Source organism: Calonectris borealis, chromosome W (assembly GCF_964195595.1).
Source record: "Calonectris borealis chromosome W, bCalBor7.hap1.2, whole genome shotgun sequence".
In the NCBI taxonomy this organism is placed as follows: Eukaryota; Metazoa; Chordata; class Aves; order Procellariiformes; family Procellariidae; genus Calonectris; species Calonectris borealis.
In genome coordinates, this window is record NC_134351.1 from 10,531,070 (window position 1) to 10,555,664 (window position 24,595).

The following is a 24,595-nucleotide window of genomic DNA, read 5'->3' on the forward strand; positions in this document are numbered from 1 at the left end:
GAAACTCAGCCTTGATCTTCCTGGATAATCTTTCAGATAAGAGGGTCCTGGGGAATTCCATTTTTCCTTGTGCTTTTTATTCAGTCTTGCCAGTGTAAAGTTGAAGTACAGAATAAGAAATGCCTCACTTACATACATGGTTAAGGATTAATAAAAATGGCCTATCAAAACTTAATTTTTAGATGGTCTCCTTTTGCTGTGGCCCAGTGATCCTGCTGCAAGTCGATTAATTTCTTTATTAGATAGCTGCCATCTCTTCAGGAGTTGCTCTTGTATCTGTGAATGGTCTCTGTGAACACTCGGAACTGCTTGTCTTTTGAGTCTGTTTTTATTTCTCTCTTCTGCTTCCTAGACCAGACTAGCAAAGACACTACTTGAAGCTAGAATTCAACCTGTCTTAAATATTTCTCAAAACAGTACTGTGTGGTGGAATGTGCTCCTGGCTTCAAAATAACAAAATCAAAACAAATGGTGCTGTAAGCTGGCTGGTTAACTTGTCTACTCTTTTGTGTACCCTCTGTTCCTGATGACACCAGTGACACTGTCACCGTACTGTTTCTGAGGAGTAGTGGAGCAACTTCCTTGGCTTATTATGTCTTAAGAAATCAGCAGGGCAATTGTTTCAGTCTTCTCCAGGGTTGTTAAGAATTAATCCCACTAAGTAAATTTTGGGTTATTTTAAAGTATCTAGCCCAACAGCTACCTTCAGCTCAGTGTCTCTGGCAGGCTGATGAAATTGGTCAACATAGTTGATGCATCTCTTGTACTTACTGTTGAGCTGCTTATTGGAGGTTAGAGGATTGCTGTTGAATCACAGAATGGTTGAGGTTGGAAGGGACCTCTGGAGATCATCATGTCCAAACCTGCTCAAGCAGAGCCACCTCGAGCAGATTGCTCAGGACCGTGTTCAGATGGAGACGAAGATGAGAATATAAGGTATGGGTGGAGAGGGAGGAACCCTTTTCCTGTCTTGAAGGGTATTCTTAGCATACAACTGTAACTATGCCTAAGTGTGTAACTTCAAATGTTCTCCTGTCACTTGAATAATTGGAAGTTCAAGCTTAAGTTCTAATAATTAGTGACATCTGGAAATGCAGCTCTCATCCGTTGCACAACAAACGTGGGTTATACCAAGTGCAGTACATTAATATTGTTGTATTGTCACTGTCACTACACAACTTGAAAGCTTTTAACTCCAGTTTCTGAAAATTATGTATGTGTGGTTTGTGTGACCACAAAAACTAAGTTCCACTTGGTTTCAAAACTCTTCCCCATTGATAACTGGTAACTGGTCTTATCTGAAATGTTTCCATTTTGCTACCAAACTGGAGGACACTTCTGTGAGTTGGCCAGTGATTTCCACATTACACTAAAGCAGAGAGAAATCTTACCCTTGTAGTAGTTCCTTGGGCCAGGAATATCATATAGTGCGCAGGGTCAGAGATCAGACTGACAGGTACAGTTTTGCCAGGGCTATTCTCAGAACTTCCTCAGTATGCTTTTCACTGCTAAAAAGATGAAGTGGCTAACAGCCATATTGAATAACAGTTCAAAAAAAACCTTTGCTTCACTTGAACATGTGACTATTGAAACAGTGGCTTGCATAATATTTTCTATATGTAGGTTTTGCTTATTGCTTTAGAATTTACCATTTAAAACAATTTGCACCCTTACCCATTAGTGTGTTGAGGCAGAAGGTTCATCCGTTTACAAAAAGAAAAGGGTTCTTGGCTTTCTGGATCAGATTTTAACTTTGTTAGACTAGTACTGTTCTGACTGGGGTGGAACAAAGTGAATGCTATGTGCATCGGCGTTTTGCCTCAGAAAGACTTTTTACTTTTTTACTGGTGTGTTTCTTAACGTGTGCTTCCAGGTTTTGTAGCAGAGTTGTATTCAAGATGATGTGATAGCATGGTCATTATTAAAAAAAAAAAATCAATATACTGGGAAGAAACTAGAAGGTTTTTACTCCTTAGTCTAGCTTCTGAGGTTAAACTGGCAGCTATCAATGCAGCTCATCTAGTCTAGGTGTGTTTAGGGTTTTTTTTTTACTGCACCAAAACAAAGAGTGTTGCTATGTAAATACTACAATGTGTGCTTGTACCCTCTGTGGCTAGTATCTATTTCAGGCAAAGGCGGCCGCTGTGCGAGGGGAGGTGTCTACCACTTACTGTGTCAATAGGTCTAATAAGACAAGTATTTGCATACTGAGCAATTCGGGCTGTGAGATCAGTGCAGAGAGGTAATCCTGCTTCGCTGGGATCATCCTGCTTAGAGCAGGGCTCGTGCCAGTGGGACTAAGCAGGGAATAGTAGCAGCAGTCACACCGGCCTCTGAGCAGTCGGGAGAGCTGGTTGTCTCTGACCTGGCCATGATTTACAACTCTCGATGCAAAGGCTGCCACAGTTGCTATTTCTGCATAAGCAAACACTTGGGCATATCCAGGTTCCCAAATTGCCAGCTCAAATACAATTTGGATGCTGTGTTGCAAATAGTGGTGTTGGTGGCCAGTGAGGTGCCATCTGGATGCTGTGCTCTGCAATGCTTGAATGTGTGTTTCTCAGTAAGGATCAGTGAAAAGACTATTATATTCTGCCTGGAGCTTTTTTTTTGTCCTGGTGGTGCAGGTGGGATGTATGTTACTCAGCCTGATGGTTTCAAAGCTGGAGGAAGTACTGCCTGTGTCCTAGCAGGACTCTGGGACCAGCCAGTGTGGTGCATAGTATGAGAGCTCAAGTGATGACAGCACATAAACATTTAACTCCAAATTAACAGGATGTTCCTGTTTTTGAAAGCTGCTTGTCCTTTTGGAGCCTGTGGCTGCCTTGTTGTAGATGAGTCAACAGTGAAGGAACACAAACTACTTAAACTATCATCTGAGTATGAAAATGGGTCGGATAAAAATGGCAAGTCACAGCTCACTGAGCAAGAGGTTAGTCACTGAACACCATCTTAGATATTGCCACTGATACCTTTTTGGATCTGCAACACTCAAAGCGAAGTTAAAAATGAGTGCTAGAGGAACACTTCAGATTGATATATGCAGCCAGAAACCTTGCCTGTAATTCTGAAAGCTTAGACCAGTGATCCAAGAGACCCCTTTCAGTTAATTGAGAAACTGAGTGCAATTTATTTTGTGGGTTTTCTAATACTTCTTCACAGCAGCTCAAGGAAAGCAAACCTATAGCCTGGCTTCTTGGAGGTGGTTGAGCTCTGAGTGATTCTGCCTCATGAGTTTGCAGGGTGCCTGAAGAGTTTCATCCTAAAACACTTTTTAAATACCATGTATAAGTGATAGATTCAAAGGACAGATGGAGCACCATGAAATAAGTCTGAGGCCTCTCACTGGAGTGATCACAAATCAGACAGCTGATCAAGTTAGATTGCCTTGTTTCAAAAATGAGAATTGCTATGCTAAATAGTCTTGAGCTATTTCACTGTGTTTTGGTTAAAGTGGAGCATCTAGACTCTGGGCCACTTTGCCCTTGTGACCACTTCTGTCCAAGTGTTACTTCCTACTTGTATGCCAAAACCTGGATTTTAGTTTGTCTTAGCTGCTCTAAAGCTGGGTCATTTTAAAGCCTGTTTTGAATATGACAAAAAAAAATGATGGATTGTTATGTTGTGTTTGGGGTTTTTTTAATAGTTATGGGCTAGAACTTTAAAAACAAAAAAACAAACTAAAACAAAAAAAACCCCAAAACCAAGGCAATGAAGTCCAAACAGATTCAATGTGTTTCTGATCAAGCAACTTCCTTTGTATTGAGTCACCTGATGTAGTTAGGGCAGCAGAGAGAAAATAGTTCCCAAATACAGAAATGTGTCTTCAGTGAATGCATTAGACTTGTAAGTTTTTTTGATACAATTTCTGCTTTTGATCTTAGGGCCTTTCAGTTATCTTGATGATGTCCCATTTAAGATAGGAGACAAATTCAGAACCCCAGCGAAGGTTGGATTACCTATTGGTTTCTGCTTGCCTGATTCTTCTCAGCTTGTCAGAGAAGCCCAGGTAAGTGATGTGTTTTGCCTTTCTGCTCTCTTCCCCCCCACACTCCTGGCCCCCAACATGTGGTGCTGTAAATTGCAAGTAGTGACAGTTTGCACATGTGTTCAGATGTTAGTCTTGTTGGTCCTGTAGTGTCATTTCGTATGCTGGGCAGTAGTTGCAGAAGATCTGTTAGAACATATAGAAAGATAAAAATATGATAGGCTGTGCAAAAAGTTTCTACTTCTTATCACTTTAAAAAGCCTGGTTTAAAATTTGGTTTAGTGTATCTACTTCAAAAGAGCACAATGCTTTTGTGTAATAGTTACAGGTCTAAATGTTACCCTGACTAAATTTGAGTAGCATTTTTAAGAGGAAAAATGGTAAGAACTGATACACCTACACGATGGCATACTTGCAGAATCTTGTTTGAGGGTAACAAGTGTTTCTATGACCATATTTTATGGGTTCTCACAGTAGTGGAATGAAGAAATAAATTTCCAGTTCTTGTTTTCTGTGTAGTTCTGAGTGGGACTTCTTTTGCAGCTATAGGGCCAGCAGGTTACAGCTTGGTATGGATAGCTTCCAGGTCTTTGAGGAGCATGTCTTTGTTACCATAAAATCTTGGTAGCATAAAATCAATTGCTTTAGCATAACTGTTGAAAATCAAATCTCCAAATTTAGGTTGTGATACAGTCTAATTGAACTACGTTTTCTCATTTGGATCCATGATTTTCTTTGGTCAGTCCAAATTGATGATTGTTTTCACTTCAGCTGTGACAGATTGCTGTAGATGGTTCTGCCTTTTTTTGCCTTTTTTTTTTTCCTGCCCTGCATATTACCCTATTACCCTACATCATGGCTCTTTCATTATAACCATTAAATGGTTACCTGATTGTCCTAATAGACATATTTCCGCCCAGTTAAGCTGGTGTGAGAGAGCTAAAGGAGACTCTAATGTCCTATTGCTGGCTTCATTGTGTTATGTCTCCATTTTCCTGCCAAGCTGAGGCTCAAGTATAGTATGCCTGGTTGGATTGCAACGCTTTGCATAATATGATGTGACTATGTAGACTATGTATCTCGCAGTGCAATTTGACTTTTTTACAGCTGTAGGGAGAGCTGTTTAAAAAAAAGTGCAGGGAAGCAAAATTGACTAAAGCCATATATTTTTATATAAATACCCCCCATTTTTTTAATATAAAAAAATACATGGCTTTGGTCAATTTTGGCCATATATGACCATATACATATATACACACACAAAACTACGATAGCTCTGTTCAAATAGCAAAGAATGTTTAATGAGTAGTGCCCAGCTCTTCTGCCAGTGAGTTGTTTTTCAAAGTCACCTTGCTGATAAATTGTATATCACACCTCTTGGAGTCTTGGAGCTAAGGGAAGGGAAAACTGTTAATACAGTTGAGACAACAGGTCTCTAGGACCTCACTGGAGCCCACTGTAGGATGGGATGTGACACAACACATAGCGAGTCCCAGAAAAGCCCAGCAGAAGCCTAGCAAGCCTTGCTGGCTTGTTGCTCTTTAGAGCTAGGAATTTGTATGACCTAGCAGTCCCATGGCAGGAGCACTCCTGTTTGGTTATGTGCCATTATTCTGGCAAGGATATCTTATGACTTCTTGTGAGTCACAGGTGGGTTACACCCTGGACTTAATTTGTAGGCTGTGTTCTCTGAACATTTTGTGGTTATTTAAAGAGCGTTTGAGGCTGTTCATTCTTCATAAGATATTAAAGCTTTAAGTAGATTTAGTCTGTTCAGAATTTTGTCCTCTCAACCAAGCCACACCAGTTTACAGCCAGTAAACTGGTAGTGAGTAGCTTACAAATGCCGCCTTGTGCGAACCTGGCTCCGAAGGAACTTATGTTACATGAGAAAAGCCTGTGGGATCCTGTCATGCCAGTAACTGCAGCAAAATCTGCTACTCCAGGTAGTTATCGTCAGTGTAGCCAGTATATCCCCTTTGGCTGGTGAGCTGTTGGCACTGGGGTAAGAATACCAATACCTCTTAAACTAGGGGGTGTAAAACTCTAATATCCAGTCCGTTAGGAATCTTTTAGGGGGAACTGAGTAATACCGTATTGGTCTTCGGATGAAAAAATACTCTGCCGTAGTCTTGAATAACTTGTGGACAGATCTGTGGTAGTTCAGTGGTGCCAGATCTGGGTGTGACTGTCCATTTAGTAACGCCTTAGACTTCCCCTTGCTACATCGGTTGTCTTGGGGGGAGAGGGTGGGAGGGTTGTGAAACTGCTCTTGGGACCTCAGTAGCTCTAAAGCAAAACTAAATGTAGCAAGGGGGCAAAATATGACATTCTAATCCAGACTATAGACGGGTTTTGCTGCTAGAGGCAAAATGTACTACTTCCACTGTCTTCTAGCTTGCCAGTCTGTAGGTTACAAGAGATGCTGGGGAGAAAATGATGCCTCTCCGGGGTAATTCGTGTAGCTCTTATTCTATGTTACTTATGTTGCTTTTAGAAGTAGCGGCTATGATCCTTATAATTTATGTTTTTTTTTTTCTTCTCTCTTTTCCCATCCACCCTCTGTCAGTATGACTTCTCACTGGAAAAGAAAACAATTGAGTGGGCTGAAGATATCAAAAAAATTCAGGCTGCCCAGAGAGAAGCTGAACGCAAGGCAGAAGAAGCACTAGCGAACTCGAAAACAGCTCCAGAGGACAGCAGCAAAATGGGATTCTCAGAGGGACCTTGCCCTGAGGCCATGCCCCCTCCTATAAACCCCATCCTTGCTAGCCTGCAGCACAATAATATTCTTACTCCCACGCCAGCCAACAGCAGCGCTGTGAAGCAAAAGGTTCTCAGTCCAACTCGTCCAAAAGCAGACTTCAACCCAGCTGATTTTGAATGTGAAGAAGACCCATTTGATAAACTGGAATTAAAAACTATCGATGATAAGGAGGAGTTAAAAAATATTCTTGAAATTCATGTTGGTACTACTGGGCCAATTGTTGCCCAGCTGTTAGATAATACTTTGCCCAAAGGTGGGTCTGAGTCTGTGTTGCAAGATGAGGAAGTTCTGGCATCCATAGAAAGGGCCACGCTGGACTTCAAGCCCCTTCACAAACCCAATGGCTTTATCACTTTACCGCAGTTGGGAAACTGTGAAAAGATGTCTCTGTCTTCCAAAGTGTCCCTGTCCCCTATCACTTCAGTGAGCAATATCAAATCCCTGTCCTTTCCTAAACTTGACTCCGATGAGAGTGATCAGAAATCATCAAAGCTCACAAGCACTTTCCACAGCACCTCCTGTCTCCGCAATGGCACTTTGCTCAGCTCTTTGCAGACCTGTGCTCAGAGTAAAGCCAGTGAACTGAATGGACACCATATGGTTGGTCTTTCTGCTCTAAATGAGGACAGTGGCATGGAGACATCAACATTATCCTCTTCATCCAGGCTGCCTTCCCTGGCTGTGTCGACAGTTTGTACAGAAGAAGAATCATCTCAAAGCACAGCGACTACGGTAAACATGCAGTGGATTAGAATTGGGGTTGCTGGGGAGATGTGGAGATGCGGAGGCAAATGTTGCTTCTAAAATGTCCCGTGGCAATGGTTTTAGTTTCATTTAATGGGAGTGATGTGTAGATCCTTTTAATTTACAGGGCAAATTCATCAATCCAACAGGTCTTCATGCTGGCAGTTCTGAACCTCAGATTTTTACTCTGCAAGTTTCCCCAAAATATGATATTTTTAGACCAATTCTGGTGATTTTTCTTTCAGCTTTTCAGCTCTTGTTGTTTGTAGTCACACACCTTTGAGCTAAGCGTGTAAGGTATCTTCTTTGTATGGTCCTGCATTCTGTCTTAACCAACTGAGATATATCAGATTCTGAAGAGCTATTAGGTTTTGAGTTAAAGCTCTTCTAGATTTGTTCCTTGGCTTGCTTGCTTATCTGCTGGAAATAATGGGAAATGCAGGCTTTTCAAGGAATAGAAGCAATAATAGATTAAAACACACAGATGTGCTGTGTCATTCAGGAAAGAAAAAAGTACTTGCAATTGACCTGCAAGTCGTCTTTTTTTTTTTTTTTCCTTCTTTTTGACTTCCTTCTAAAATCTAATCTTTAAAAGGAGGAAAATATTGGTGGTCTGAAATCTGGTATTTACCCCCTTCCTTGTGAAGGGGGGTGGAAGGTTTGCTTGGTGGTTACTAAAACCAATCTTGAAGATCATCGGATCATCTCAGATCGCTAATGTTAAAGTTGGTTGCTCTGAGACAGGAGGCTGATGCTTCGTTTCCTCAAACTTGTACCAAGTTTTAAAATTACTTTGAGGACACTTAACTTCACGCCAGCTGTTGTCTTTGTCTCTTTGTGAATAAGAACAGAGATTTGAGTAAGCTTGTGGACTTTTTCCCAAAGAACCTAAGATCTGGACACCAATAGTCATGAAGCCTAGTGAAAGCTGTATAGTTAAATCCTCTAGCTGGCTCTAAAATAATCTGGTTTCTTCTGTCCAGTGTAAGCTTCAGAGGTTCTGTGATCTTACTGGCATACTGTAGGTTTTTATGTGACACCATGTGCTCTGAAACAAGTGACACTGCTTCTCTCCCGTTGTTCTTTCACCTCTTTTCAGGCTTAGGTAAATGCACTATTAATTGTGACATACGGTATTCTGGCAACTAGTGTATTCGTCAGAGCACAGCAGAACAGCTGTTTATTGATCACTAGAACAAATTTAATACAGTAAACTTTGGCAGAAGAGGCAATGTGCTGAAAACTGCTCACTGCTACAGATCACGGGTTTGAGAGGCGATTGTATGATTGTATGTAGCTCAGAGGTGAAACCTCGAAGTATGACACATGACACATCTCTAGGAATTAACATGAAAGATCACTTACAACTAGATAGATGGGCGTTCAGATGGCCAAATTTTCACTCTAACTATTCAAATCTCTATGCTGGATTAAAACTTATTAAAGATCAAAAGGGAAGGTGTGTTCTTGAGAATGCTGTAAGGGAAGATACCAACCGATAAACAAACAAACAGACTTACTAGGGGAAGTGATAAAGATCTTCATTTGAAACTATTTCTGCTTTGGAAGTAACAAACCAAGAAATAGGTATGCCGACAGAACTAGTTCTTTCTGTTTAAATTCTGAGACATCAAACTATACTTTTTCATGTTTCCATAATATGGTCCCAGTGGCTGGAAAATAACAGCTGAGCTGCAAGAAATTGAAGTAAATGCAACAAAAGTATTGAAGTAAATGTAACAAAAATCCTCGGAGTATGAAAATGATAAAAGGAAGTCACAGTCATCCCTGTGGCTGGGAGCAGAAGGGTCATGTATCCCTTTTCTGCAAGATTACACAAAAATAAGCCTGTCCTTTTTAGAAAGCCTCGGGACAGTTATATGTCCTAGTGTACTCCACAGTGATTTTTTTTCCTTTTTTTTTTTTTTTTTTGTTTCTCACAAGACTAGAAATTGTAACTTTGGATTTGGAGCTACTGCTGGAGTTTATGCTTTACCAGTGAATTGGATCTAGGATTTTTTGGATGGAAATAAACCTGTGGTTTCTCTGAGGCTGCACTGATTCTGTCCTGGATGGTCCCCTCTCCTCTTTTTTTGAAGCTCACTGGTTTGCTTCTTGTAGCATTGGCAGAGGGAGAAATGGCTAGTGAAGACAACAGGTTGGAATTAAACAAAGCTGGTCAGAGACCTGACTAGTATGATGTATTTTATTTACAGAGATCTCTAGTTACGGGAAGATGGGGCACTCCTGGGGGACCATTCAGAATATATACCGCTGCAGTAGTGTGATGTGTGCGGGCACACCAGCTGCAGGCAGGGCTCCCGGCCTCTGTACGAAGTCCCTAAAAGTAGGCACAGTGTGCAAGCGCATACTGAAAGCACGGCATGAAGTCTGCTTCTGGAAGGGCACTGAAATGCAAGTTTGAGACATAAGGGAGCACGGCTGTTGAGTGACAAGTCCTGGCTTTGTCCCCTGCAGTTCCTTTAGGTGTTTCCTTCCTCCACTGGAAATCACTGACCCACAAGCACAGGTTGTTAAGCTCAAGTAGATTGAGGAGGAGGAGTTGGTTCTCCCAGACTCTTGAGTCTCTGGTGTCAGAAGCAGTTCTGGTTTTCCTGGCTGCAGCATCAATAACAAAGCATCATTCTTCAATTTGGTAACCAGCTGATTTCAGGGCTACTCCAGACCCTCATTTCAGTGTATCCCATATTCTAGTGCTTTTTGCTCTGGCAAAATGCCTGGAGAGGGTGTGTGCGAAGAGCTTACCACCATGAGGAGAGGTTCTTGGCTAAACCAGTCCATCAGACTGAATATGATCTCTCAGCTTTGTCTCCTAGAAGAGAAATTCTTACCTTGGAGATGAAAATGGTTGGAAATGCAGAACAAAATGTCCTTGGTGGTGGTTTGGGTTTTTTTTTGCAAATGAATGGAATTTGTCAAAATCCTAATAGATTTTCTCAGAACTGTTTTTCTATAAACAGTTTTTTGTTGTTTAGTTTGGGCCCAAAGAAGGCCTTTCTGAAAGAAGTGGACAAGCTTTCAAGCAATCCATGTTGGCATAGTAAGTATCAAGAAATGCAAAAAACTGAGGCTCTTGGTCCAGAGTGATTTCTTGCAGTCTTTTCTAATTCTATTTAAAATGCAGGAAGACTTTTAAATGGATGAATTGAAACGTGCAGATTTGGTGGGGCAAAGTTCTGCCTTTGCACTGCTGCTATCTTGGGCGAAGTAGTATAAAGTGGTGGGTTGGTTCTGCCCTCTGGCAACCTGGTTCTGCAGAAATGGAGCAGGTGTACAGCAGGGAACGTTACCCAGCCTTTTTGGTGTACTGGGAATGGGACCAAGCATTGGATGTTGGTAGAAAAATCACATGCTCTTTTTAGCCAGTGTGCAACATTGCTTATATATCTGGTGTATGAAATGCAGTGCTTTGAGAGTAGAAAAGGGGTATATGTTTCTCTTACCCCTTGTCATGGTCAAAAAGTCAAGAGAAGTCTCTAGGCAATGACTTCAAAATTATCACTGTCATGTAGGCTGTGTAGCACTGGGTCAAGAGCTGAACAGGACCCAGCATGTTACACTGAGCTGTATGAACATGTAGCAGTCACAGTGACAGAATAAAAAAGCTTACAATTATTGTGAGGGGCCACACATCCTTCTGGGAGTATAGTCCGTTTGTAGAGTGCTGAGAGAAGAAACGATCCTTATGATGGCTATTCTATAACTACACACAACTGCATAATTGCTGCATCTCACGTGTGGAAGCCTGATCAGACCACAAGTCTCCCTAGTATTGTAGACTTATTCTCAGATCTCTCCCATAAAACCCTTCTCCCTCGGCTGTAGCAAATTCTGCTCACTAGTGCATAATGTTTATAGTCATCTTATTTGTGTGTTGTCCAACAGGTACATCCAGACTACAAGGAAACAGAAATCCCTGTGGTAAGTTCTCAAATACTTGTTTGCTTGCACTGGATCACGTTTCTGAAAATCTCCAGAAGTAGTGTTCCTTTGAGTACAAAAAATCATAGGTGACGAGTAAACTTGGGGTGAAGGAAGCAATCTCCATGCTTCCTCTGAGGTACAGGGTTTGGCAAAACTGTTGCAAAGGTTGGGTATTGAAAGGTTTTCGTCCACTAGTAGGAGAGGGTATATTGCGAAGAATCCGGGTTGTTTGTTGTTTTGAGGGTAAAAAGGTTATGGTGGGAGTCAGACTATGTATACTGCTTGGTTTCATCCTAACAGTGAGTAACTTCCTAAGGGTAGTCTAGAAAGCCTCTCGGATTAATTATATGGGATATCCTGGTTCTGCACTAGCCAGAAACAGGATGTGGGGATGCAGATGACCATCACCTCAGCCTCTGGGTTTTCCCCTTTAGGTAACGCACCAAAATTTCGCAGTGTCTAAAGTGCCCAACAATACCAGCTGCACAAAGTGGTCGGGTGGCCCCGCTCCTGAACTACAGCAGGTCCTTTCCGCTAGCGAGAGGCAGTGCGTAGAGACGGTCGTCAACATGGGGTACTCGCCTGAGAATGTCCTGAAAGCCATGAAGAAGAAGGGACAGAACATAGACCAGGTAAGAGATTGTGCAATGGGAAAGAAACCCTTGATTGGACGCTGATTCTGCTGAGAAACAACCTTGGGTTTGCAAAATGGATAGGGGGGAATACTTCTATTCTAACGGGGTTGCAGCCTGCAGCTGCTGCGCTATTAACCACTAGAGAAGTTGTCACCTGGCAGTAAAGGCTCTCAAAACCAAAGAAAAGAATGGCTGTGCATGTTTCTGATGAGAGACTGCTTGAGTGCTGGGTCAGAGCTGCACCGAGCTTGGGATGAGCCTTTAGCTCCATGTGAAGCTGGGAGAGGTACTGGGTCTTCCAAGGAGCCACAAAAGCATCTGAAGGAAGCTTAGTGTGGCTCTACGCCATGCTTAGTGCCATGTGACAAAAAAACAGCCAACTTCCCTTGTTCTGAGCAAGGTTTACGATGCTAACGTCTCTCTTTGTAGAGAGATTGGCCCCTGCAGGCTTATGACAGCCCTGAAAGGCTCTTGCAAGGCACCACTGACCGACTTTCTTTTGTGTGCTCTGGTTGTGGTGCTTCCTGCCTCATGTGTTGCCTCAAACGCTTGCTAAAACCAGGTCACATAGCATAAAGCGCTGCAGGGTGAAGCGCGGCTCTGGGCCTTGGATCCGCTTCAAACAAACATTTTAAAGTGGGGAGAGCATGGCCAAGTTTTCCATGCTGACCCTAGGCAGGCTGTGTGCTGCACAGAGCATCGCCTGGCAGGACTGTGCCTGGGGAGGAGGAGTGTCCCAGTGACTTCTGCTGGTGCAGCTGATCCGCTTGCCCACTACCTACGCATCGAGAGTGGTTTAAGCTGTGCGCTGCAGTGAACTGTAGTACCAAATGGAAAAAATGGCCCTTAAGAGGGTGGTTTTAAATCCTGCTATATTTGCAGGTTGCGTTCTTTCGCCTTCATACCATTACCTATCTGACCTTTCCCTGTACCTGTCAAAGCTGAGGGTGGATAACAAATTTAGCAGCGGTGTCTGGGTGTGTGAGCTGGGATTTGCAGCTCACTCGCCAGTATGCTGAGTTGATCTTAAAAGGCTGACTGCTTTTAGATTGCATCAGCTCTTGCAGCGGTCTGAGAGGAAGCTAAAAGCTGATGCATCTTGACTGCTGGACCTACAGTTTCATTTTAAAAACTTGTAGTATAAAAAGCACAGTTAAACTTCTGCCTTCTGCTCAGTGATCAGGCACGGAAGGCTAAAGATAGGCTTCTGAGACTGTTTTGATTATAGTGGAAGATGACGTTTAGAGCTGGTGGGAGAGCACAGGAGGACAGAAGGGCTGGTCTGTTTTCTCTGAAGAAGCTCTTGCATAAAGAGCGTCTCAACTCTACTAGGAAGGACTTTACCTCGATCCCTGGTGAAGCCTGGGGTAGAGTCGTGCTTAGCCCCTCTGCAAGTACAGAGATGGTATTCAACCGCGTGCTGCGAATGCCACTCTGCAAACTTAGTTCCTTTTCTTCATTTCCCACAGGTTTTGGATTACCTGTTTGCACATGGACAGCTTTGTGAGAAGGGCTTTGATCCACTTCTTGTTGAAGCAGCTTTGGAAATGCACCAGTGTTCAGAGGAGAAGGTGAGGGCGCAACGTGCTAAGCAGTAAAGAGAATGCGCCATGATCGGGAATTCCAGCAGCAGTTCCTCTGGCTGATGCAATTCTGGCTTTCTTGGTAATGCCGCCTTGTTTCCAAAACTGACTGCCAAAGGACATCCTTGCAGTGATAAAGCAAATACGTGTTAAAGCATTAGAGTTCTTCTGCACTTTTTATCACTCACTTGCATGCATTTTTATGGTGACAGGATTTTTTAAAGACCTTGCTTATTCTGGTTGTAATGTTTTGAACCCAGAGTTCTTTGTGGGTGAAGTGCTTGGTACAGAGACAGTTAATTTCAAAGCAGCAAATTATCTTTCGAACCGTGCCAGCCTCCCCTGGCCGTGAATTTTCTCCCGTATACAAACGCATCTGCATGGCTGCTCAGCCGATTGGGCTAGGGCTTGCTCTGGAAGAAGCTGGGAAATACGGGGTTTGGGGTCTGGTTCATAGTCTGGCTGCTCTACCAGCACCAAAGGTATAGAGGCAGGAGCAGGTAGTCAAGGCAGAGGACATCAGGATCTTTTGAAGACTGGCAGCCTGTGGTGTGCCAAGTTATCATATGAAATCTTTAGAGCTGCAACCCAACCCCCCCAGATGTATGCATGCCTTCCTGCCTTCTTGGACTTAGTGATGAGCTTGTAAACAGAGGAACAACAGTGTCAAGATGGGAGAAGTGACATTTGATAGGGGCTTAACCCCAAATTGGAAATTACTAATCCCCTGATTGCCCATTTCAATCTGCTTGCTTGTTTTTGGTTTTTTTTCTTTCCCCTGGAATGGAGTGGAGGCACTGTAAATGGCAGAAGGTTCATAAAAGTCTGATCAGCTGATTCACTTCTTGCCACTTTATTTTTTTTCAAAGCTCAGGTAGGTTTGTGGTTGATGTTGGTAGTATCGTACACAGTGTCCTGGTTTCATCTGGGATAGAGTTAAATTTCTTCCTAATGCTGTGTTTTGCATTTAGTATGAGAAGAATGTTGGTAACACACTGATGTTTTCAGTTGTTGCTAAGTGCCCTGCTAGTCAAGGACATTCAGCTTAAAAACAAACAAACAAACAAACAAAACCCAAAAAACAAAAAAAACCAACCAAACAAACAAAAAATAAAACAAAACGAAAAAAACCCACCAAGCATTGGGAGGGAGCATAGCCAGGACAGCTAGCCCAGCTGGCCAATGGAGTATTCCATACCATGTGACGTCATGCTCAGTATATGAATGGTAGGCGTGTTCCAGGAAGTAGCGATCGTTACTTGGTTATCAGTCAGCATGGGTGGTGAGCAATTGCATTGTGCATCACTCATTTTCTATATTCTATTATTATTATTTTCCCTTTTCTGTTCTATTAAACTGTCTTTATCTCAACCCACGAGTTTTTCTCACTCTTACCCTTCCGATTCTCTCCCTGTCCCACTGCGGGGCGGGAGTGAGCGAGTGGCTGCATGGTATTTGGCTGCCTGCCAGGTTAAACCACGACAGTCCTTTTTGGCACCCAACATGGGGCATGAAGGGTTGAGATAACACAGTTGACCCGAACGGGTTAAAAGAAATTTGTTATAAGCATTCATTATATCAGTTTAGTAGTCGCTGGTCACGGTGTTGGTTTATTTGCTCTCAGAGTTGTTGGATCTGTTCTTGGAGTTTTGGTCTGTAGCACCTTACTGGCTGTCTATACTGCTGATTATCAGTATTTATGTGGGGTTGGTCATCTCTGGGAAATGGATTAAGGTCATTGCTTTGCTATACTGTGTGACACTGGTTTATGGTATGATAAAATTATTCATCAGGAGACTACTCAGCACTGCCGTCATTCCTGTTCTTCGGGAGCTATCTTTTGGAAACTATTAATAATTACACTTTTTACCCCTTCTCCTCGGAGAGCCAATTTACGGGGGAGACAGCTTCCTTGACCTTCCCCTTCTCCTCCAGGCTGATTACAATAGCTCTTGAGGATTTTGAATATCCTTGGGATGCTCAAACCAGCGTGTTCCTATTGCTATGTCTCCTGAATGTGTTTCAGGCCTTGTTTAAGATTAAACAACTCTTTAAGAATACCACCCAGAGATCTGCCCCGAGGCTGGATAGTTATGAGTGGCAGGGTGTGTTGGGATAGTATGGGCAAGTGCCTAGGACAGTGGTCACCTCCAATGTTTTGGAGCTTCACTCCTGAACAAGTGCAGAATCCTGAAAAACTAGTAAAATATTTGGAAAAAGTATACTGTCACCCTGGCAATTCCAGAGGGACCCAGATTACTGCAACGTGCTGGGGCCTGGCCCTTGCCTACCGAGCCCTGTTCAACACTGTTCAGAACCCTCAAGGGGGAGAGAAGGTCTCCGGATCTGATGACAAAACGACGGGCACTGCGGCTACTCCAACCCCTGCAATGGGCACTGCGGCTACTCCAACCCCCGCGACGGGCACTACAGCTGAACCAGAGGACCAACCCTTGCTGGTATCCGTTGTCCCTGTACAGAAGAATAAATCCTGTAAGCAGAAGTCAAGTCGTTTAGAAAGGGATGATGGAAAAGCAGGGCCATCACGAGGAGGGGAGGGGAAGAGGAAGAACTTGTAAACGAGAAGGAAACCACCCGATCCCTATCCCTGAGTGAGTTGAGATATGCGGAAAGATTTCAGCCGTCATCCAGGCGAGCATATTGTTACCTGGCTGCTCCGATACTGGGATAATGGGGCCAGTAGCCTGGAATTAGAGGGGAAGGAGGCCAAACAGCTGGGATCCCTTGGTAGGGAAGGGGACATTGACAAAGCGCTTGGAAAAAGGGCACAGGCCCTCAGCCTCTGGAGGCGACTGCTGTCAGGCGTGAAGGAAAGGTATCCCTTCAAGGAAGATGTTATATATTGCCCAAGCAAATGGACCACTATGGAGAGAGGTATCCAGTACCTGAGAGAATTAGACGTGCTGGAGGTTGTTTATAGTGACCTGGACAACGACCAAACGCCCAAAGATCCAGATGAAGTCCAGTGCACCCGACCCATGTGGAGGAAGTTGGTACGGAGCGCACCAGCGTTGTATGCCAGTTCGTTGGCAGTACTGTCCTGGGCAGAGGAAGAAGCACCAATGGTGGATGACATGGTTAGCAGACTCCAGGAATACGAAGAAACTGTCTCCTCCTCCCTTGTCTCGGCTGTGGAGAAACTGTCGCGGGAGGTCCAGCAACTCAAAGAGGATATGTCCTATTCTCCACCTGTACGGACCAGTATCTCAGCCATTAGGAGTCAGTGTTTTTCTGCTCAAGTGGGAGGATATGGAAGATACACACCACGGGGCACCCTGTGGTTTTACCTGCTTGACCACGGAGAGGACATGAGACAGTGGGATGGAAAACCTACCTTGACCCTAGAGGCACAGGTATGTGAGTTGCAAGGAAAAACAATCACACAAGGGCGTTCTCCCAGGAAAAATGCTGCTCCAGTTTTCAGGAAAAACCTGTCTCACAACGGTCCAGTTTCCAGTGAACAGTTTCCCAGACAGAGTAGAAAGGCTGATCTTACTTTGGATTGTAATGAAGGAATTCTGGACTTGCGTTTGCAAGAAGTGAGAAACTGATACTATGACCAGAACTAGAGGGGCCCTGCCTCTGGGGTTTACTGGACTGTATGGATGCAATGGCCTGGCACATCAGACCCACAGGAGTATAAGGCTCTCGTAGACACTGGTGCACAGTGTACCCTGATGCCATCAAGCTATAAAGGGGCAGAACCCATTTGTATTTCTGGAGTGACAGGGGGATCCCGAGAGTTAACTGTATTGGAGGCCGAAGTGAGCCTGACCGGGAATGAGTGGCAGAAGCACCCCGTTGTGACTGGCCCAGAGGCTCCGTGCATCCTTGGCATAGACTACCTCAGGAGAGGGTATTTCAAGGACCCAAAAGGGTACCGGTGGGCTTTTGGTATAGCTGCCCTGGAGACGGAGGAAATTAAACAGCTGTCCACCTTGCCTGGTCTCTCAGAGAATCCTTCTGTTGTGGGGTTGCTGAGGGTTGAAGAACAGCAGGTACCAATCACTACCTACTACAACAGCGCACCGGCAACAGTATTGCACCAACCGAGACTCCCTGCTTCCCATCCATGAGCTGATTCATCGACTGGAGAGCCAAGGAGTGATCAGCAAGACTCGCTCACCCTTTAACAGTCCCATATGGCCAGTGTGAAAGTCCAATGGAGAGTGGAGATTAACAGGAGACTGCCGTGGCCTGAACGAAGTCACGCCACTGGACATGCTAGAACTCCAGTACGAACTGGAGTCAAAGGCAGCCAAGTGGTACGCCACCATTGACATCGCTAATGCCTTCTTCTCCATCCCTTTGGCAGCAGAGTGCAGGCCACAGTTTGCTTTCACTTGGAGGGGCGTCCAGTACACCTGGAACCGACTGCCCCAGGGGTGGAAACTCAGCCCTACCATTTGCCATGGACGGATCCAGACTGCACTGGAACAGGGTGAAGCTCCAGAACACCTGCAGTACATTGATGACATCATCGTGTGGGGCAACACAGCAGAGGAAGTTTTTGAGAAAGGGGAGAGAATAGTCCAAATCCTTCTGAAGGCCGGCTTTGCAATAAAACAAGGTAAGGTCAAGGGACCTGCACAGGAGATCCAGTTTTTAGGAATAAAATGGCAAGATGGACGTCGTCAGATCCCAACGGATGCGATCAACAAAATAACAGCCATGTCCCCAGCAACTAGCAAAAGGGAAACACAAGCTTTCTTAGGCGTTGTGGGCTTTTGGAGAATGCATATTCCAGATTACAGCCTGATTGTAAGCCCCCTCTATCAAGTGACCAGGAAGAAGAACGATTTCAGATGGGGCCCTGAGCAACGACAAGCCTTTGAAAAAATTGAACAGGAGATAGTTCAGGCAGTAGCCCTTGGGCCAGTCCGGGCAGGACAAGATGTAAGGAATGTGCTCTACACCGCAGCCGGGGAGAATGGTCCTACCTGGAGCCTCTGGCAGAAAGCACCAGGGGAGACTCGAGGTCGACCCTTAGGGTTCTGGAGTCGGGGATACAGAGGATCCGAGGCCCGCTACACTCCAACTGAGAAGGAGATATTGGCAGCATATGAAGGGGTTTGAGCTGCTTCGGAAGTGGTTGGCACTGAAGCACAGCTCCTCCTGGCACCCCGACTGCCGGTGCTGGGCTGGATGTTCAAAGGGAGGGTCCCCTCTACACATCATGCAACCAATGCTACGTGGAGTAAGTGGGTCGCACTGATCACACAACGGGCCCGAATAGGAAACCCCAGTCGCCCAGGCATCTTGGAAGTGATCACGAACTGGCCAGAAGGCAAAGATTGTGGAATATCCCCAGAGAAGGAGGTGACGCGTGCTGAAGAGGCCCCACTGTATAACAAACTGCCAGAAAACGAGAAGCAATATGCCCTGTTCACTGATGGGTCCTGTCGCCTTGTGGGAAAGCATCGGAGGTGGAAAGCTGCTGTATGGAGTCCTATACGCCAAGTTGCAGAAACTGCTGAAGGAGAAGGTGACTTGAGCCAGTTTGCAGAGGTGAAAGCCATCCAGCTGGCCTTGGACATTGCTGAATGAGAAAAATGGCCAGTACTTTATCTCTATACTGACTCATGGATGGTGGCAAATGCCCTGTGGGGGTGGTTGCAGCAGTGGAAGCAGAACAACTGGCAGCGCAGAGGTAAACCCATCTGGGCTGCCACGTTGTGGCAAGATATTGCTGTCCAGGTAGAGAACCTGGTTGTAAAAGTACGTCACGTAGATGCTCACGTACCCAAGAGTCGGGCCACTGAAGAACATCAAAATAACCAGCAGGTGGACCAGGCTGCTAAGACTGAAGTGGCTCACGCGGATCTGGACTGGCAACATAAGGGTGAATTATTTATAGCTCGGTGGGCCCATGACGCCTCAGGCCATCAAGGAAGAGACGCAACATATAGATGGGCTCGTGATCGAGGGGTGGACTTGACCATGGACACTATTGCACAGGTTATCCATGAATGTGAAACATGCGCTGCAATCAAGCGAGCCAAGCGAGTAAGGACTCTTTGGTATGGGGGACGATGGTTGAAATATAAATATGGGGAGGCCTGGCAGATTGATTATATCACACTCCCACAAACTCGCCACGGCAAGCGCTATGTGCTCACCATGGTGGAAGCAACCACCAGATGGCTGGAAACATATCCTGTGCCCCATGCCACCGCCAGGAACACCATCCTGGGCCTTGAAAAGCAAGTCCTATGGCGACATGGCACCCCAGAAAGAATTGAGTCAGACAACGGGACTCATTTCCGAAACACCCTCATAGACACCTGGGCCAAAGAGCACGGCATTGAGTGGGTCTATCACATCCCCTACCACGCACCAGCCTCTGGGAAAATCGAACGATACAACGGGCTGCTAAAGACTACGCTGAGAGCAATGGGTGGTGGGACATTCAAGCATTGGGACACACATTTAGCAAAAGCCACCTGGTTAGTCAACACCAGGGGATCTTTCAGTCGAGCTGGCCCTGCCCAGTCAATACTTTTATGTACAGTAGATGGAGATAAAGTCCCTGTCGTGCACATAAGAAACATGCTGGGGAAGACAGTCTGGGTAACTCCTGCCTCTGGCAAGGGAAAACCCACCCGTGGAGTGGCTTTTGCTCAAGAACCTGGGTGCACTTGGTGGGTGATGCAAAAGGATGGGGAGGTCCAGTGTGTACCTCAAGGGGACTTGATTTTGGGTGAAAATAGCCAATGATGTTAATTGTATGATGTTAATTGTTATATGATATTGTATATCATTATTTCTGTGGTTGCTATCAATGGTATAGCAGTAAAAATCACCCAGATTAACGAAGAATGAACTCCAATGAAACCGAGCAAAGTGCAACGATGATAGAACCAGACAAGCGCAGCAATAATGGAATCAGAACTGTCTTCAGATGCAACAGTCTAACACCACACACCATCTCTCCTGCCCTGCAAGACTGTTATGACAGATGGAGCCCAAAGCCATGGACTAAATGAACTCAGTGGACATTTTAGAGGGATGGCCCATAGACTAAGGGAATGATATCTGTGTGTATATATAAATATATATATAAAGACAAGAAAGGGGGTGGTGATTAATTGGAATGTATTGAAAAATGTGAGACCTAGGCATGACGTAAATGGTACAGAATAAGGAGTGGATACTGTCCTGGTTTCGGCTGGGATAGGGTTAAATTTCTTCCTAGTGCTGTGTTTTGGATTTAGTATGAGGAGAATGTTGATAACACACTGATGTTTTCAGTTGTTGCTAAGTGCCCTCCTAGTCCAAGGACAGCTCCCGTGCCTATTGACTGAGCTAGGTACACAAGATGGGAGGGAACATAATCAGGACAGCCAGTCCAGCTGGCCAATGGGGTATTCCATACCATGTGACATCATGCTCATATATGAATGGTAGGCGTGATCCAGGAAGTACCGATCGCTACTTGGTTATCGGTCAGCGCGGGTGGTGAGCAATTGCATTGTGCATCACTCATTTTTGTATATTCCATTATTATTATTTCTGTTCTGTTAAACTGTCTTTATCTCAACCCACAAGTTTTTCTCGCTCTTACCCTTCCGATTCTCTCCGTGTCCCAGTGAGGGGGGCGTGGAGTGAGCGAGCGGCTGCGTGGTATTTGGCTGCCTGCCAGGTTGAACCACGACAACAGTGTGTCCAACAGGATCTGTGCTAATCCCCCAAGTTTGCCCTAGATCTGAGAAGCCAATTGATAGCAAGGGCTACAGTACTGTTCCCAAAGTCAAAGTAACTTTAAAAAAATTCAGATGCAGCAGAAGCTGCTGGATGGGGGAGCAGGGTGCCATTAATCAGCATTTTTGGGAACCTAAATTGGGCCAGGTTGATAAATTTCCTACTGGGAGAGACACCCCCACAGACTAAGCTTTGGTGCCCTTGCTGAAGAGGATTTTGGAAATGCAGGACTGCAAACACAGTGGACTGAAGGTGGGACTCCGTGGGCTACTGCACCCAGAGCTCTGCCGGCTCTGGTGTGAGTGGACTTTCTCCAAAGGGAGCTGGAACAGGCTGTAGTGGGGGAGGGGGAATCCACCCCATGGGGTGCCCAGTCGCTGAAGACAGGCTCTGTGCTAAACTTCCACCGAGCACTGATCCTCTTTTCTCTTGCAAATAATGGACTGTCTGTATCTTTCAGATCACAGAACTTCTCCAACTAATGAGTCAATTTAAAGAAATGGGCTTTGAACTAAAAGACATTAAGGAGGTCTTATTATTACATAACAACGACCAACACAACGCTTTGGAAGATCTAATGGCCCGTGCAGGAGCCAGCTGAAAACACATTCCCGGATTCTCGTGAGCAACAGAGCAGGACCAGCCCCGCCACCTTCACATCCAGTGTGACTTGCTCTCGGCAGGAAGGAGTCCAGCTTTTCGCATACATGGGAGAATGACTGAGCAAGCCCGCCCCTGTGCATCACTCCAGCATTTCTCTTTCCACTGAGAGCCAACTTTCTTTCTTAAATTAAATTTTTAAAGTGTCCTTTCCTAAGTTTCCTTTTTCCAGCTTGGCCACGGAGAGTTTAGACTGCCCAGCCTCTACTGGAACTGTACATAGGTAGAGACGGGAGTGGTTTCCCCCCCTCACTGTTGCACTGGAGTTGGACAGAAGAATACTAAGTTGGTTCTGAAACTAAGATGCTTTGATTCTTTGAAGCTGCTTTCATGGTGTCTGCTTGTACTGAATTACTTGACTGTCACAGTCCAGATTAACTGGTTAAATTTGACCTTTAGTGCAATGGAGTTTTATTTTTTGGTTGAAAGTTAGTCTGTAACTTAGTAAAACACTGGTTCAGAAACTGTTGCTATGCATAAAGAGAGAAGCTGTTCCTTTTGTGGTTTTTTTGGTTTGTTGGTTTTTGTTTTTTTTTTACCCATGCATCCAACACTTTGCCAGACATAAGCGTTCAGTGCCGAGTGGTGTGTAAGTTCTCTTGAAACAGGTAAGCTGTGAACTCTACCTGGACCTGCAACTTGTGTTGGTTCTTGAACCTGAAGGCAGAGAGCTGGGGTATTCTTAATTCCCTAGGCTTGTAGGATATTTAAGACAATGCCCTGCTAAGAAATCAGTTATCTTTTTGTTTTAAATAATACTCAGTGTGATGCAGGAGGTTTCTTTCAAGCACTTTCTTTAAAACAAATATACTCACTGCATTAGTTCCATTTTTCACACTGCTATAGAATTACATAATAACATCTAGTATTAGAAATCAGGTTTTGGGTTGGTTTTGATAGTTCAAAGTGTTACGTTGTACATTGTTCAAGTTCTAAATACATAAAATATCAGCACTCTTGAGGAATCTTTAAAGTAATTTGCTAAATATTTTGATTCTGCAGAAGAACAACTAATAAAACCTTCAAATATAACTTCCAGTGTCATGGTTCCCATCTCTCATGCTCTTTGGCTTCAGCAGATGAAGAACGTGCTGGATCCTGCCTGCCCAGGAGCTGCCTGCTCCTGTATGCACGCATGAACACTGTGTGTTGGGCAGAATGGCCAGAGATCTCCAGGCAGGCGGCTGCAGCGGTGGAATGTGCTGCTTTTTTCTGTGGCTTAACCACAGCTTAACCAAGCCTACGGGTCCAAACTCATGTTAGAGCATGGAGCTGGGAGCATTGGACTTCAGGAGGGGAAAACGGCACAGCTCGTTGCCTCAGTTTAGGTTTTTCAGTAGGAGGTTTTAGCTCATCAGGACCCCAAAGGAGATGGCGTTTGTCTCCATTACGGTGTTAACTTTGTATGACCAAAACATCTAATTTGGGTCCAGTGTTAACTCCTGGAATTCCCTGTGAGGTGCTCAACTACGTTAATTACATACCTTTACTTAAAACAAAGTGATGCTAAGAGAGATGTAGCTGGCAAGTATCTAGGAGATGTGGAGATGGGTGATGAGTAGGACCAGGGCAGATTGCCTTGCATTGTATCCTGTAGCATTGAGCTTCACCAGCTTCTAGTGGTGGGGCTGAAATTAAAACTTGTCTGAGAAGGACATTCAGCAGCTGCTGCCTCTGTGGGTGCAGGTTTCCTTCCCAGGTGAGAGATGTGGCAGTTTGAAACTAGGAAATGGGGTTCCCGATCAGTCAGAAAAGCTGGAAAACAAAACTGAAACTGCCTTACTGTCGCTGCTGAGAGCTTTCGGTTGTGTTGCTTGTTTCGGTTTTCTCAGAATTAATACCCAAAGAAGTCCCTGTCTGGTACTAGACAGTCCTGAAGGGGCAAGAAGTCTTGCCAGTGAAGAAACAACTATTTAGACCGAACCTTGAATAAAATCATCTTTTTGGTTGTGTTAATGTGTGTTAAGTTTTTTTGCAGTCCCCCCGTGGGGGCTTCTTTTAAACCCCACTACAGTAACCGCTCTGCTTATGGACGCCGCTGTAGAAGTGAGAGCAGAGGGGTGAAGATGGGAAGTGATACCTGTGCGGCCGGTCTCCATCTGTGTTGTCCCTGGGGACGTTGCTCTTGCTTCGGCAGCGAGGTTTCTGGATTTACATCACTGGGTGGCTGAAGGCTGGAAGCGTGTTTCTGGGGCGGCCGCTCACAGACCGCGGAGCGAGGGGATTAACCGGGTGGCTTAGGGGAGAAGCGCTTCTGAAGAAACGTCTAACAAGTGGCACAATGTGACAAGATTTGAATGTTGTTTTGGGCGCTGTGCATCACTAGTGACTCTGGTACTGTCGTTCTCTGCTGCCAAGTTACGAACAAAGCTCAGCCTGGACGTGGGGAGGTGTTGCTGGTGCGAGGCTGGGGTCTGCCCTGCCACTAGCTGGAGAGAAGATGACTGCGTCCCAGTCACACTTGAGACCTTGGGGCTTTTCCTTAGGTTCTCAGGTCAGATTCATTTATGTACCTGATTTGTGTACCTGGCACTTGGCACTGCTTTAACTT

General features: G+C 44.8%; 1 protein-coding gene across 4 annotated transcripts in view; it reads left to right on the forward strand.

Moving 5' to 3' along the window:
* Positions 1–23,076, forward strand: part of LOC142074869 (ubiquitin-associated protein 1-like) — a 42,872-nt gene extending 19,796 nt beyond the window's left edge. For 2 of the 4 annotated variants that reach the window (XM_075135789.1, XM_075135788.1), the window contains exons 3-8: positions 3,885–4,009; positions 6,558–7,487; positions 11,406–11,441; positions 11,879–12,076; positions 13,549–13,650; positions 21,845–23,076. In XM_075135789.1, coding sequence (XP_074991890.1) covers positions 3,885–4,009; positions 6,558–7,487; positions 11,406–11,441; positions 11,879–12,076; positions 13,549–13,650; positions 21,845–21,985 — 1,532 coding nt within the window. In that variant the 3' untranslated portion in view covers positions 21,986–23,076. Of the gene's footprint in view, positions 1–2,775; positions 2,933–3,884; positions 4,010–6,557; positions 7,488–11,405; positions 11,442–11,878; positions 12,077–13,548; positions 13,745–21,844 lie in introns of all 4 variants that reach the window. The other 2 variants (XM_075135791.1, XR_012670734.1) reach the window with 2 other exon arrangements.
* The last annotated feature ends 1,519 nt before the right edge of the window (positions 23,077–24,595 follow it).